The sequence below is a fragment of the Penicillium manginii genome (assembly GCF_028828005.1).
Source record: "Penicillium manginii strain IBT 31320 chromosome Unknown utg000006l:1.0-4164085.0:1.0-4166146.0, whole genome shotgun sequence".
In the NCBI taxonomy this organism is placed as follows: Eukaryota; Fungi; Ascomycota; class Eurotiomycetes; order Eurotiales; family Aspergillaceae; genus Penicillium; species Penicillium manginii.
Window position 1 is genome coordinate 3,689,559 of NW_026643107.1, and position 15,342 is coordinate 3,704,900.

Genomic DNA, 15,342 nt, shown 5'->3' on the forward strand with positions numbered 1-15,342 from the left:
GATCAATGCCAACAACGTATTTTTCTTTCCCATTTTTATTTTTATTTTTATTGATTTCCGCTCGTTCTTGTTAAAATCCACCCCTTATCAACGTATCCACCTCTTGATTCCTCTCTCCCTTCTAGACTTTTTCTACAGTCTTGTCCCTTCTTTTTTATACCCACTCTTCCGGCACATCACTCACTTTTTTTCTCCTTCTTTTACTATTCATCTCCAATTCTCATTATATCCAACATCATGTCTCTCGCTCTCTCCGACAACCTGGCTCCTCAGCCTATGACTGATATCTTTACCGATGACACAAACATTGATCGCCGCAAGTGCCACCGTACTGTGCCTATGAAGGTGCTGGCTCTCGGTGTTGGCCGTACCGGCACTGCTTGTAAGTTGGAGATATGCGCTTGGCGCTCAGAACAAAAGGCATCAAAAAAAGACATCTAAACTAATAATCCATTCCAGCCCTCCGCAAGGCTCTTGAACGTCTGGGATACGGCAAGTGCTACCACATGATGTGCGCCAGTGTTGAGAACCCACCGGACTGTCTGATGTGGCACGATGCCCTGAACGCCAAGTACAAGGGCGAGGGCGAGTTCGGCCGCAAGGAATGGGACCAACTTCTCGGCGACTGCCAGGCAGTCTGCGACTGGCCCGCCTGTGCTTTCGCCAAGGAGCTGATCGAGGCCTACCCCAACGCAAAGGTCATCCTGACCACCCGTGATGTTGACCCGTGGCACGCGTATGTCTTACCTACCCATTGCTCATAGACCGAATTATCCGAGTAGAGCAAACGAGCTAACTTCCCACCAGTTCCGTCATGAAGACCGTCCACTGGCGCGTCAGCGACCCCGAGCACAAGTTCGTCTCGAACTTCAGCTGGGCCGCCGGCATGTACTACCCCATGCTGAACAAGTTCTTCGACACCTTCTTCCGCGGTGACTTCCAGGGTCAAGGCAAGCAAGTGTACAACGAGCACGTCGCCGAGGTCCGCAGCATGGTCCCCGCCGACCGCCTGCTGGAGTACAACATCAACGACGGCTGGGGCCCGCTGTGCGAGTTCCTCGAGGAGGAGATGCCCGACACTCCTTTCCCCGCGGCAATGACATGGCCGACTTCTACAAGCGCTGCAGCACCCGCAACCGCCACCAGATGATGAACGCTGCTCTGCAAGCTGTCACTATGGGCGGTACTATCCTGGCCGCTGGCTTCGCTGCCACCATGGCCTGGAAGCGTTTTGCCAAATAAGCGGTGTCTGATTTGCGTGTAGGGGACAGCTCCCTTGCATTTTCTTTGCATTCCTTCTCTGAGTTCGTTTCTCCACAGTGTGTGCAGGCACCGCTGGTGGGGGTAGCAGCTTTGTTTGTGGCCATTTCCCCTCGTGAACTGGCTACTTCAGATTTTTTTTTCCTTTATCTATAATATCCCCTATTATGTTCTGTTTATTTTGCACGGTTGCCACCGACATGGGACAAAAAGCCTAACATACTTCATGGTAATTATTTGTGGTACATATTTTTTTTATGGTTATGGTCGATAACATGAATTCATCAATCATCTATCATTCATTACTTTTAGCATGGCCATTCCAAGCCACCCACGTATGTACATGTAGTGCAGTGCAGTAAAAGCAGTGAGACCCTTAGCAAGGGCAGTGGAGCATCATCTTTGAATGCAAGGGGGAAGAAAGAGGGGCTTCTCGCGAGTCATTCAACTCTTCCATCCGGTTCATTGGAATTTCTCCCTGACATGGATGGCCATGAGGCCAATAAGAAAAGACTCAATGCCTTGCAGTTTCGGATTTCCTTGTGAGGAAAAGTGTACGAAGTATGTACATTTACTCGCAAAACTAGTAACTGGTTACTAGTAGTCACTATATACGGAGTACTAGTACGCTTGAATTTGATTCAATTTCTAGTTTCTAGTTCTCAATCTCACTTCCTTCACTAAGTTAAATTTTGCAGAAGAATCATCACTGCTGAAAATGGCCATCTCGAATATACTATTACGCGCCTCGTACTCGTACGAAGGCGTCGCTAGATCATTGCTTGGCAGGACTAGCGGCTTGGCGAGCCACGCCTCCAAGCTGGGGCCATTCGTGGCCATTTCGTGGCCAGGTCAACTAAAGCTAAAACTATTTCATTCGCCTCCTCTCATTTCCGCCCGGGCTGATTTTTGAGATCTATTAGTATTCGTGTCCTTAGTTTGAGTATACGTATGTCGCTAACTTCTTTGTTGATGTGTATACGTAGTCGGGTTACATTGGAGGAACGTGGGCGGTACCGGGAAAAGTACTGGTCTACTGGTTGTTTCGTGTTGCTTACTCGGAACTTGAACTCGTGGATTGTGGCGTGTGTGGTTAAAGGTTAAGTATACGCCATGTGCTTACTATATGCAATATTTTGTCTATAGATATCTATAGATAGACATACTAGTAGTTTTGTACGGAGTACGCAGTTCATGGTGTATGTGGATGGACCAACCGAGATAAGTAACTGCTGTCGTAGTTCAGCCCCATCAAGTACGGAGTAATTCTTGATCTAATAACAGCACCTATTCTAGTTAGTCCCCCTTCTTTATGGTTGATTATCAGATCACCTTCCTGATACTGGCCCATGTTTCGTGTTCGCGTGGCTTACTCCGTACTCCGCAAGGTATCCGGTTTCCACATGGACCCTTGGGTTTGAGGGTTAGTTTTGGGTGAACCCGTACTCCGTACTCCGTAGTGAACTGCTGGATCGATGGTAGGGCAGAATCGATGAAAATAGACTCGCCGCGTCATGAAGACCGCCATCAAAAGCCACGATCCAAGCGTACGCAATCATCCCGCATGTACGTCGGTGTTTAGCTCCTGTCCTGGCATCAGTTTCGGTAATAGTATCGGTATCAATACCAGCTCGATACGGAGAATTAATTACAGCTCCGAAGGGCCACAGCCACATTCACGTGGCCAGTTTCTCTATTGGGTTGTGGCGAGTTCCCCTTTTTTTACGGAGTACTTTGAGCAGAGGAGTGTTTGAGGATCTGATACTCTGTACTCCATCAGGCTTAAGGGGCACTCTCTCGTCAAGAAAGGGAAGCCATTTTAAAATTTGAACTTCAACTCGGCCCCCTGAGTTTTGAGGCGGTGCAGAGCTCTTTCTTCCACCACGCATATTTTCTGTTTAGCCGCCCAGTATGACGCGGCCCATCCAATTTACCGTACCATACATAATCCACCCTGCAAAACTGTTGAACCCTGATTTACAATGGGAGGATAAGGGGGAGACCCTGAATACTCTCGTTCGGAGGGCAAAGGACCCTGAAGCATTGGGGCACATAATTTACAGGTAGCTGGTGATGGTAATCATCACCATCACCATCACCATAACCATCCTCGTCATCATCGAAGGATCCCCCCCCCCCCCGCAGTCATCGTAAGTTAAGCACCAGCAGCGTCTTGGCAGTCGTCAGTCTCAACGTACTTTAATGCTTAGTCCAGGCCCGCTGGGGCCTCTGGCTGGTCAATCTTGCTGGGTTTCTATTTTCTGGACCCAATTAAATTGTGATTCTCCACCGATCTCCACCCAATATGCCCCGCCCAGCCCGCTGCAGCAGCGTCGACTGACAAACTGAGAGCCCGTACTCGTAAGGACTCTCTCTCTTTCAAAAGTTCTTGGAGATTTCTATTCCTCCCTTGCATGTCTCCGCGCTTCTTTCCACCCCTCTCCTCTCGACCTTCCGCCATTCCTCTGCGGGGTGATGTAAAAGAGGACGCTCCATGGTCGCAACTACCTCTCCAAGGAGGACTGTCTCCGTCCTCCTACTCGCTGTTCTGCTATATGCCGTGAATACCATAGCGCAGCAGACGGCTTTTTATAAATCGGTGAGTGTGTGGCAATTAAGTTAAGCTAGCTTGTCGCGGAATGTTGGACCTATTCCCTTACGTCTTTGATTGTTTTACATGGCCAATTGCTAACCAATGCGCCTTGTCTTACAGCGGCCAGACATCTATCCTCCTTTGGTCAACATCGAACAAATAGACGCGGAGAAGGTCAGCCCTGGATACATATTCATCACTCCATACGAAGTGGACAATCCTGGCCCGTACATCTTTGATAATACCGGAGTAAGTGAGCCAATTTGAACTGGTTTGCATTTGCGCAATCTCGCAACTTGAAAAACCAGCCCCGCAAAAGCCTACAACCTAGCTGACCAAGGAATTTATCGCAATTTAGGAGCTAGTATGGAGTGGTTGGGGTGCCTCCGGACCCGGAAATGCCCATGGCATGCACGTATGCAAATATAAAGGCGCCGATCACCTATGTTTCTTCCAAGGCAACCAACAAAAAGGATATTGTCGCGGACATGGCGTCATCTTGGACAACACATATCGCATCGTAAGATCCGTACAACCTGGCGGTGGAATGGCCTCGAGCGACATGCACGAGTTTCTTCCCGTCAACGACGGCAAAACCGCGCTCATGACCGTCTACCAACAACGGCAATTCGATATGACGCCGTGGAATATCAAGACAGGTCTGGGATGGGTGATGGAAAGTGTTTTCCAAGAAATCGACGTTGAAACCAGCAAAGTTATCTTCGAGTGGCGATCGCTGGACCATGTCGACCCGTCCAACAGCTTCACTTGGCCCGCGCACACGGATACCTCAGGAACGGGGCTGAACGTGCATGAGCCGTGGGATTATTTCCATATTAACTCGATCGACAAGAATAAGGATGGTGATTATTTGATTTCGTCGCGCCATACTTGCGCCATCTATAAGATCTCCAGCAAGGATGGATCAGTCGTTTGGCAACTCCATGGGTCGCAGCCGACGTTCCGCAATATCAACTTTAGCTTTTCGCAGCAGCATGATGCGCGCTGGTTGTTTGAGAATGCGACTCACTCGATAATTTCGCTCTTTAATAATGGCTATAACGGGTTTAACCAGACTCATCCTAACTCTGGGGGAATGATTATTCTAATCGACCACGTCGACAACACAGCCATCCAGGTCCGCGACTACAAGCCTTTGATTACTGATCTGGTCAGCTCTAGCCAGGGTAACCTGCAGCGCTTGCCGAACAACAATGTTTTCATGGGATGGGGTAATAACGCCTACGTGTCGGAACACGACGAAGAAGGCAATTTGGTTCTTTGGGCCCATGTTTCCGGCGACGATTTGATGAACTATCGCGCGCAAAAATTCGAATGGGAGGGCAACCCGACCGATTCACCAGCTCTATGGGCCTACTCTCGAGCAGCAGAACCCTTCTCCCCAACGACATTCTATGTTAGCTGGAACGGCGCAACACGCGTGCAGAGCTGGCGATTCTTCGGCGCCCACAATGTGACGGGGCCTTGGATCTTCCTTGACCAGGTCAATAAGACGGGCTTTGAAACCGAGTATAACAACGCGAGCTTCTATCTCTGGGCTCGCGCTGAGGCCGTTGATAAGGACGGTGCTGTCCTCGGCGGGTCCGAGGTGAAGTATACATTCGTTCCCTCGTCTGAACTGCGCGACTTCTGCCAGGATGAGACCTGCGTCGATGCGTCAGGGTTCGGATTCCCAGGTGAAGAGGAAGCACGCCCGCTCATCCCACCTGCTGGTGTGAATACCGTGCCCTGGGTTGATCCCGAGCACGACGGCATTACCTGGACCTATCCGTCCGGATTCCCACACACGACCGAAGCAGAACCAGGCACAGATGCCATAATCTTTGAGGACAGGTGGAGCACAAGCCGTAAGCGAATCCTTTCCCACCATCCTTATCTGATCAACCTTGATTTGAGAGTATGTACTAACACATCAAATTTACAGGCCTTCTTGGCTGGGGCGCTGTCCTCCTTGTTCTCGGCCCTATAATAATCGCAGTCTACTATGCGCGTCGTTATTACCAACGCCAACGGCTGGATCCGTTGGATACAGATTCAGAGGCATCGGAACCGCTGGGCGGCTACACCGAACGCAAATCACCGGCGCCAAGCGATCTTCCCTGGTGGAATTGGCGGCGGTGGACTGCACATGCAGAAATGCGTTATTTCCCGCTCGTAGATCGAAGTCCACCACGGCAATACGAGCGGCACCGAACAGAATAGGCTTTTCCGCCTCCTCTTCCCTTCTCTACCATGTACTTTTTTCATTCTCTCGTTCCCGCTTTTCCTTTTCATCGAATTCCCACTTCTGCATTGCTGGCCGTTCACTTGGTTCTTTTTCTTGTCTCATACACCACCCACATACATCACATATTTCCTGTCTTACATATGGGACAATGTCCACGCACACAAACTTGACCAAATACATAGTTAGCGTCCATACCATCATCATCTACATCTGTATCTATCTACCATCAATTAAATCCCCATTAACTGACATCCGTATTTTCCGCAAATGGAACAAACAACTTCAACCTTGGAACTTGGTTCTGAAATACGGATACCCGAGATACATAAAGCCGAGCTACCCGACCCGCCACATCTACTGTGCATCGCATTAAGTTAGCCCGCCAATACAAGACTAGACTAGTTCAGTCTAATTCACTTCCTCTTGTCCCTACAGGTCAGGCCAGTAAGCTAGTCCGGCGCAATCCGGTATATACGTAGAGAGTATACGTAGATGTACATACGCGTCCATGCAGCAGCGGCGCTTCCTTTGAGCATGAGCCTCTGTCCGATAGGTGGTAGGTGAGAATAGATTTCGACTAGGTTGATACAGGGTACGTATGGCCAGAATTGACTTGAATAGGATTAGGGACGGGGTTTGGTATCAGGGCCGCCGGGTTTCCTGCGGGGGTATTCTGCGATGGGATGGGAAGGGAAGGGAAGGGAAGGGAGAGCACAGTCCGGGCCTGAATTGAGCTGGCCCGAATCGAAGAGTTGCGCGGAGCTAGCTTTGGCTTTTGCAGGTAAGCTTTAAAGTGGATTATAGGCGGGAAAGGTCATTTTTGGGTTTCCTTAATTGTTCGGATTGACTATGTGACTTTTGTGAAACCTCTTTCTGCAGGGGTAATTGCTTGATCTACAATACTCCGTACGTAGTAGGGGATCCGTATTCCGTACGGTTATTCTGACGGGGGACGGAGTGGCTGTTTAGATGATACAGGGTGAAATTGACTCTGAAACGCAGGAGTGATTATCTCGTCTCATCTCTAGCTGGCACACATTGGTGCAGCAGACTGTGCGGAAATAAACTCCCGACAACGAGGACTCTCCTTCCAAACCCATTGGTCTGTTACAGACCCAGAAGGAGAAGAGGAACATCTCTTGCCTGAAGAGGCAGGATCCTTATTTTCTCCAGAGTTGCGGGAGAACCTACATAGGGTGCCAGCGTCTAGTGGGTTCTCAGGGGACGGGGACGCGGTACGAGGTGTAGAAAAGTGGGAATTTCTATGGAGTATCCGTAAGTAAAGACCCGTGGCTCAGTCCTCGGTAGTTTGTACGGGATACAGGAGAATGGATCTGATTGTGTCAAGAGGCCTGAAATGGGTGGGAGTGTGTCTAGGATACTCTGTATTCTGTAGAAGGGAAATCTCCGGAGTAATGCAGGTGTATGTATGTGCAGGGGCCGCCACGCGTGGACAGATTCGTATGTCTGTCATATTTATTAACAGCGTCAGTGGCTGAACCCGCAAGGCGAAGCATCTGTTTATTTCCTATTTCCTATTTTTATTTTTCTATTTTTCCATTTTCTTCCTTCGAGACGGGCGCTACGTGGTTCTGCCCTCGAGAGGCTAGAGATGATTGGCATGTGGGGGGAAGGCTTGGAAAAAGAAGAGAAAAAGAAGGGAAAGAAAACCTTGAAAAAGACAGCTGAAGCACATTATTCCGTACTCCACCACGGTTCGTCTCATAAATGCCAAGAGCTGGTGGAAGAGCTTAGTGGAGAAGCGCGTCGCAAGCCCGGCTGTCGTGTCGATCGGGTATTGTTGTATTGCTTTTACAAGACTGTTACTGTAAAGGTGATACGACAGGTACGAGTTGCTCAGCTTTCCTCCGAGCTCGTACTCTGAGTAAAGCTGGAAATGGGGATGATTCAGAATACGAGTCTCATCTATCATTCGTATACTAGACCATATAACCATATATCGTATGTCGTATATGCCATCTTTTATCTACCATCTACTATTACTCCTACCTAGGTACTAACCATCATCTTTCATCTTTCACCAGACACTCCATACTAGTATGCTCTAAATATCCATGTATCTACTCTTGGCGCAAATTGCGGGCCCAATTAAGTAGACAGATGGCCAATTCCAGACTCCATCTACTTTCCAGGAACGATGTAATTAAACTGAGAATAACACTTGCAATACTAAAGAAAAATCACAAGAACAAAGGGATGATCATCATAGACACTCCTCTTCTTCCTCCGCTCTCCCGTCTCTTCTCCTCTCTCCTCTCTCCTCTCCTCTCCTCTCCTCCCAAACTAAAAAGTCTCATCCCTTGGGAGCCAATCCAGTCCCTGTACACTCATACAGGCAAAATTACGCATTGAAACCGACCCAGTGCAACGCATTCAACCGCCTGACGTCGGCGATTCCACTTTGACCCTCTCCTCCGGCCGGCCTTTAGTCTCGGCTTACATACACATTCCATGCCTACCAGGTCCCAACCTCATAAGCCGAATAATGCCCGCCACGCGCGTACGACCTCTTGGTCGACTGGATATAACCATTTAACCCAGGGCCCCGGTGAACCCTCCGATTCACAACCTCCCCGACGCCGCCGTGAATCCAACATCTCCCTCGCCAGCGTCGACGAGGGTATTGCCGTTAATTCCACCACCGACCCCTCCGATGACCCCGACATGATCCGCAATACTTCAATGGATCTGGACGTTCGCAAAACGTCGCACCATGTGCGCTCCCGCTCTCAGAGCCATGCGCAAGCCCTGCTCATGCAGGAGACCGAAATACCCGCCCAACCGCCTGTCCTCGCTCGTCCTCCCCCAGTAACATGGATGTCACTGCCTCGAAAGGGCCAATTGGCTTTACTCGGTCTCTGCCGTGTCTTCGACTTTCTTCAGATCGCCTCATTACAGGCTTATATGTTCTACCAGTTAAAGTCCTTCGATGAGAACCTCTCCGACTCTGATGTTGCGACGCAGGCCGGTATTCTACAGGGTGCTTTTACCGCTGCCCAGTTCGCTACGGCTATCCCTTGGGGTCGTGTCGCTGATGCCGAGTGGGGTGGTCGCCGCTTTGTGCTGCTGGTCGGCCTGGTGGGCACAGCTGTCTCGTGCTTGGGTGTTGCCTTTTCTACCTCATTTGCTCAAGCGGTCTTCTGGCGCTCTTTTGGCGGTGCTATCAACGGCACTGTTGGTATCATCCGAACTATGATTGCGGAGAATGTCAAGGAGAAGAAGTATCATTCGCGCGCCTTCTTGATTCTACCTATTGGATTCAATGTCGCTTCGCTGTTTGGTCCCGGTAAGTCTGACAACCTTTTTTTTTTTCATTTGGCTTTTGGTGTCTGCCTGATTGAAAGAGCCGCCCCCCCACACCCCCAGGATTTGAGGGCTAACTGCAATCTAGTGATGGGTGGTATGTTTGCCGACCCCGTCAAGAGCTACCCGCGCTTGTTTGGCCCCAATTCTTCCTTTGGTGGCGAGAATGGTGTGCAGTGGTTGGAAAAGTACCCCTACGCTCTGCCCATGTTGGCCAATTTCTTCTTCCTCTCGAGCTGCGCCTGCTTGGTTGGCTATGGCCTGGAGGAGACCCTGTTGGCCTGCAAGGGCAAGCCCGGTCTGGGCGCATTCATCATGAAGTTTTTCGCTCGCAGTGTGCGTGGCGTGGTGGGAACATCTTCGCCAATCTACTCGAAACTGCCATTTCGCGACTACGACGAGGGTGGTCCCCTCATGGGCCAAGCTATGGACCGCTCCGAGAGCTACGAGTTGGAGGAGAAAGCCAGACCCATGCATGTCAAACGGGTCCTGCCCTTTGGCCGGATCTGGACCAAGAACGTATGGTGCACGCTGCTCGCTCAGGCCTTTTTCGACTTCCAGATGGGCGCCTTCAACAACCTGTGGCTGCTTTTCCTGTCTACTCCCCGTTACGATGCCAATGACCCCGCCGCCCCAGCTCAAAGTCTCCCATTCAGCTTCACTGGTGGACTTGGCATGCTTCCGCAGAGTGTTGGTTTCGCGACCGCCATCCTAGGTGTTATTGGCATGTTGCTCCAGTTCACCATCTACCCTTCGATCAATGGACGCTTGGGTACAGCTAAAAGTTACCAATATTTCCTCTCCCTCTTTCCCTTGGCATACGCCCTGGCCCCATACATCTCGCTGGCCCCATCCACTATCCCGCCCCCGGGCCAAGCCAATGGCCCCTGGGTTTGGCTTTGGATTATTTTCGTCCTGTTCCTTCAAGTCACCGCTCGAACCTTCACCTTGCCGACCTCTATCATTCTCCTGAACAACTGCTCGCCGCATCCATCCGTTCTCGGTACCATCCACGGCATTGGCCAGTCAGTGTCATCCGCCTTCCGAACCATCGGCCCCATTTTCTCAGGCGCATGGTACGGTTACGGCTTGGAAATCGGCATGGTTGGCTTCGCCTGGTGGCTGGTGGCCCTAGTTTCGATCTTCGGCTGCGCAGCAGCTGTCTTTGTTTATGAGGGCTCCGGTCATGAGATTCTTCTTCCTGGTGAGGAAGATGATTTCCAAGAGCACTGATGTGATGTCTGACGTCTTTTCTTCTCTCCCAGTTTGAACTGTACATTGCTTCAACCTTCTTTTGCATGTCATTGGGTGTTGGTTTTGATAAGTTTTTTGATTTTCTATTTTCGTTCATTGCCTTCTTTGGTGGGCAAGTTGATTCTCGGCTCGAAAGAGGGTTTTGGGAAAACATTTTGTCTTTCTCTGCAGCGGATCTCGTGGAGGATCTTGATGCATTTAGACCTATCCATACTTCTCGTCTTTTTGCACGTTTGCACGTTTGCCATATTGTCTTGGATACCATTTCTTATCTGCATTGTCATCTCTGCGCGGCATTATCACCTCCATTTGCTTTGTCTGCGGCGTTCTGTCATCATATTTCATTTGTTTATACTTGTCCCCGATTACCTATCAATTGGTGACGGGATGGGACGGCTGTTCTGTGGCCATACGTTATAGAGAGTGATGTCTCTTATCGAGCTAGTTGTGTCTAGCGAGACAGATGTACTTTTTCAAAGGGCGGTCCTTGAGTGGATCTGGCCCTCTTGTGCTATATCAAAGTCATAATAGACCATTTCAGTTCTACCAAAACCCAAGCATCGTGAAAATAAGCAAAAAAATCTTTCGTATGTTTCATGAAATGTGGCATGCAAGCCCTAAACTTCGTTAAAATCTATACAGCTTAAACCGAACCGACTCAGACCAAACCGGAGCATCCCCACATCCTATGAAGAATGGCCATAATACTTCACATAACTGGCATCAAAGGTCTTCTCATCAACAGCAAACTGTCGAATATAATCCCGCTCAAGGTCATGCGTCCTCCGACCAAGAAGCACGAGACTATGCAATGGCGCTCCCATCTCAACCTCCGCCAACTCTGTCAATGTACCAACAACAATCTTCTGATCGGGCGCTCCAACCCGCGCCGCACCAACAGCAAGACTATCCGCATGGTAAACGCCCTCCTGCCTTGTCTCCTCGGTCTCAATGAGCTGTGACGCGCACTGCGCAACGGTCATATAGCGCGGCGGCTCGAAGATGCGTCGGCCACGGGCGAGATTTTCCATTGATTGCTCCTTGACCTTGATGTCGAGGAGGACGAGAGTGTGGAGACCGATTTGCGCGTTCTCACGCACCTTGTCGTAAAACGAGGAGGGCTTCCAGTTCTCAGTGAAGAAGACCATGCTGACTGTTTGGCCGAAGTTGTAGAGCTGCAGACCCGTGCAGCCGATTCCGGACATGATTGAGGCGTTGGGGACGACGTTTGTTTGAATGCCGAGTTCGCGGGCGCGGAGGACGAGATCGGTGTGGGTTGTTGCGCTGGAGGAGAGGATATCAGTATAAATCTCTTATGTTTTGGTGAAGCGGGGTGTGAGTGGTGAACTTGGGGTTCATAGATCGCACTTACCCGAATGGATCGCCAACAACTAGGAAAGCAACGTCGACCTTATCAGCACCAGCGAGGATGTCATCGCTGCCAGTCTCTACGAGCTCGCGGTCAGCTTCAATGACGGGGCGGCCGTAGAACTCTTCCTATAGAGCAGGAAGCATGAGGTTAGCGGGGTAGAACATAATTTTAATCAATTGCCAAAACGGCGAATTGATTCAAAAAGTAAATAATCAAATCCTTCACTCACGAGCTTCGCCTTGTCTACCAGTAGAATGGCCGTGTATGCCTCCAGGTAAACGCGCTCGGCCTTCTTGACGATCTCCAGACCGCGGACAGTGATGTCTTTCTCATCGGCGAGGCCCAGACCCACAAGGTGCAGCATGATGGGTAAAGCGTAGGGGGGTATAATGTAATTGACAAAGAATCGAAGTCCGGAGAGGGTGCCTTGTCTCTCTCCAAGCAATTCTAGGTAGAGTTTCAACTGTATCGAGGAAATAATTGATGCCCCGCGGCAGAACCTGACCGCCCGGAGCGGAGGAAATGAATGTCCGGCTATCGCGATATCCCCGGACTTCACCTCCAAAGGTTGCTGCAACATCACCTTGATCGGCTTTCACCTTCGTTGCCCTCGTGGCAAGCACTCTTCGCGCGGTATCGCATCGTATGTATTCATCTTGGCGCATCGGATCGTATCATCAAATGACTGATTCATCCCATGAGGGTAGCCCTTTCGTCCCATCTCGTTCGCCTATCGGAGCTGTCATCATGAGCTCCGATCGTAACCCAAAGTATCGGCAGGAGATCCAGCAGGTAAGCTATCCTCCCTGGCGATAATTCGTCATTATCATGTCGCGTCTCGGTCTCGGTCTTCTTCTCGGTCTTAAATCGGTTGCTGTGTCTGTGGGAGTTGCCAGCGGAGTGCTTGCGCTATCTCTGTGGTATTTCGGTGTTACCCGACAATCGATCCCAGACTCGCTCGCGGGATTCATCCGAACTTGAAATGGGAGAGAATCGGGTTTGAGTGATGTGTTCTTCGAATCGAGGACGCATAATGATGTTATGATCATGTTCACCCTTTTTGTGAATTTGCTCTGTGAAGATGTCTGGAGTTCCAGGGAGTGCAAACAAATCGAATTGGAAGGAAGCAGAGCACGGACGGGATATACCACCTTTCCTGGCCCATGAAATACCGAACTATCGCAGGCAGCTTTCAATTGGCCTGTTGATTGGTTGGTCTGGTTTGCACGCAGGTCTATTTACCCCGGATTCCTGTCCTCGGATCTGGAAATAAGCTTCGCTCCTTCCCTACTCCATCCTCGAAACAACCTCTATCAAGGAGATTGGCGTCGCACGGTAAGATCAAAATAATATCCCTCGAGTTGAGTTGTGTCAGCTAAGCCATATATACAGATCCGAGAGCCGTGAGATTGCGGAGCGAGTTTTGGGCAACTCATTGCAGCAATACCCCTTTTCATCAAAATGGCTGATGACAGCCAACCTCCTGTCACCCACATTACACCAGGAGACCAGGAACTGGCGAATCCTGGTGAACTCCAGAACTTGTCGACCCGCCTGTTCTTCCCAAGGCTGGGGTTTCTGGAAAACGAGGAACTGACGCAGCTCAATCTGGGGATTTTTGGACAGCTTGGTTCTTTCGCGTCCACTTCCCGCCAAGACGAGGAGTCTGATGCGGCTCACATGCCAAAACTTGGGCCTCATTGGACCTCGCTCTATGGGCGGAACCCCTTACCTGCGGCCGCAAGCACGCATCCAGACACTTCGGGGTTTTCCATGAACTCTGATGTGCCTGGTCGTGCCGATACTGCCTCGACCTACAAGGACGAGCAAGATGCACCACTGGGAAAAGACGAGACCGAGGACGCCGAAGACGACTGCGGCCTGACCTTTGCTAATCTTCTCCCTCAGATGATGTTCGTGTCTGGCGAGACTGCAGAACCATCCAGCGAGACCACCACCCTCATCGAGGATATTACCCGCCAGCAGGTCATTGAGATTGTGTGTACAGTATTTCTATATCCAGTGAACTATCTGCTAATGGATATCACAGCTCACACGCAGCACCGCCCTGGCTACTCGTCGGGGCTCACGGTCTATCTCAACTGATGACCTCATCTTCCTCATTCGCCACGACAAGGCCAAGGTCTCTCGCCTTCGAACTTTCCTTTCCTGGAAAGATGTTCGCAAGAACGTGAAGGACTCCGACGACAAGGGGGGCGGCGATGCCGCAGACTTTGCGGCCGCCGACGATGCGGCCGGTGCGGTGGCAGGCCCGACAGATGTCGCCGCGAAGCCAAAGAACAAACGCGCCAAGGTCGGTCTTGCTTGGGATGTCAACAGCCTATTCTCTGTTCAAATACCGGAGCGCGAGGACGAGGAAGACGAGGAAGAGGAGGAACAAAACTACGCCACGCTCCAGCGCCTGGCCGCGGCCGACGAGCGCACCAAGTACATGACCAAGGAAGAGTACGTCTTCTGGTCTGAATGTCGACAAGCCTCATTCACCTACCGCAAGAGCAAGCGCTTCCGCGAATGGGCAGGTTTCGGGATCGTGACCGAATCCAAGCCAAACGACGATATCGTCGATATCCTGGGCTTCCTGACTTTCGAGATCGTCCAGACTCTCACCGAGGAAGCGCTCAAGGTCAAGATACGCGAAGACCATGAGAAGAATCGCGGCGGGGGCGACAATGGCGACAATGCCAAGAAGCGCAAGCGCGAGACCGGTCTGTTTGACCCGCCTGAGGAAGGCCGTACTCCTATCGAGCCGCGCCATATCCGCGAGGCTTATCGCAAGCTGCAGGCTACCCCTCAGAAGAACATCGCGATGCTTCTTCACGGAGCTCGGGTCCCTGCTCGAATGCCCCTCCAATTGGTAATTATTAGTTTCTTTATTCATTCCTACTGGCATGGCTGTTTCGATTTCCTTTTTGCTGACCATTCTTTCCAGATCTGAACTGCGATGGGGTGTCCTAATTGTTTTTGTTCTTTTGTATGACGGTGCTCTGGAGTTTTCTAGCGATAATCGCTGCATGTTTTCAAGATACCCACGGTACAATTTTATGTGGTTCCGGGTTTGAGCCACTGTTTAATGTTATGGAGTCATATGGACGTTGACCAGTTACAGCCTGGCGGCGATCTTGTTTAATTGATCTATTTTCAATTACTGTTCCCCCAATGAGGGCCTACGAGCTTCGTTCAAGTAGGCGACATAGGTTTCTCTACATCGCTTGCGCCTTGTTGAAATCAATTCCCAGTAGAAATTATTCATATTAAGCAGTAACATTCTAT

The 15,342-nt window shown here is 50.4% G+C and overlaps 5 protein-coding genes across 5 annotated transcripts; 4 read left to right on the forward strand and 1 right to left on the reverse strand.

The window, feature by feature from the left end:
- Positions 1-237: 237 nt before the first annotated feature.
- N7533_009749 (sulfotransferase family protein) lies at positions 238-1,150 on the forward strand (the record flags this gene model as incomplete). The annotated part of the gene is made up of 3 exons (XM_057106399.1): positions 238-382; positions 460-736; positions 808-1,150. The coding sequence occupies 3 exons, from the start codon at positions 238-240 to the stop codon at positions 1,148-1,150; spliced, it is 765 nt and encodes a 254-aa protein (XP_056957848.1).
- A 2,595-nt stretch (positions 1,151-3,745) lies between these two features.
- On the forward strand, positions 3,746-6,076 carry N7533_009750 (arylsulfotransferase family protein; the record flags this gene model as incomplete). The annotated part of the gene is made up of 4 exons (XM_057106400.1): positions 3,746-3,859; positions 3,974-4,102; positions 4,212-5,721; positions 5,799-6,076. Coding segments are annotated over 4 exons (2,031 nt in total), but the record flags the coding sequence as incomplete, so codon positions are not given.
- Positions 6,077-8,573: 2,497 nt separating this feature from the next.
- N7533_009751 (putative MFS transporter) lies at positions 8,574-10,658 on the forward strand (the record flags this gene model as incomplete). The annotated part of the gene is made up of 2 exons (XM_057106401.1): positions 8,574-9,408; positions 9,514-10,658. The coding sequence occupies 2 exons, from the start codon at positions 8,574-8,576 to the stop codon at positions 10,656-10,658; spliced, it is 1,980 nt and encodes a 659-aa protein (XP_056957850.1).
- A 707-nt stretch (positions 10,659-11,365) lies between these two features.
- On the reverse strand, positions 11,366-12,415 carry dph5 (diphthine synthase; the record flags this gene model as incomplete). Its single annotated transcript, XM_057106402.1, has 3 exons — positions 11,366-11,963; positions 12,052-12,176; positions 12,281-12,415. The coding sequence occupies 3 exons, from the start codon at positions 12,413-12,415 to the stop codon at positions 11,366-11,368; spliced, it is 858 nt and encodes a 285-aa protein (XP_056957851.1).
- Positions 12,416-13,512: 1,097 nt separating this feature from the next.
- Positions 13,513-15,007, forward strand: N7533_009753 (transcriptional regulator SPT3; the record flags this gene model as incomplete). The annotated part of the gene is made up of 2 exons (XM_057106403.1): positions 13,513-14,049; positions 14,102-15,007. The coding sequence occupies 2 exons, from the start codon at positions 13,513-13,515 to the stop codon at positions 15,005-15,007; spliced, it is 1,443 nt and encodes a 480-aa protein (XP_056957852.1).
- Positions 15,008-15,342: the final 335 nt, after the last annotated feature.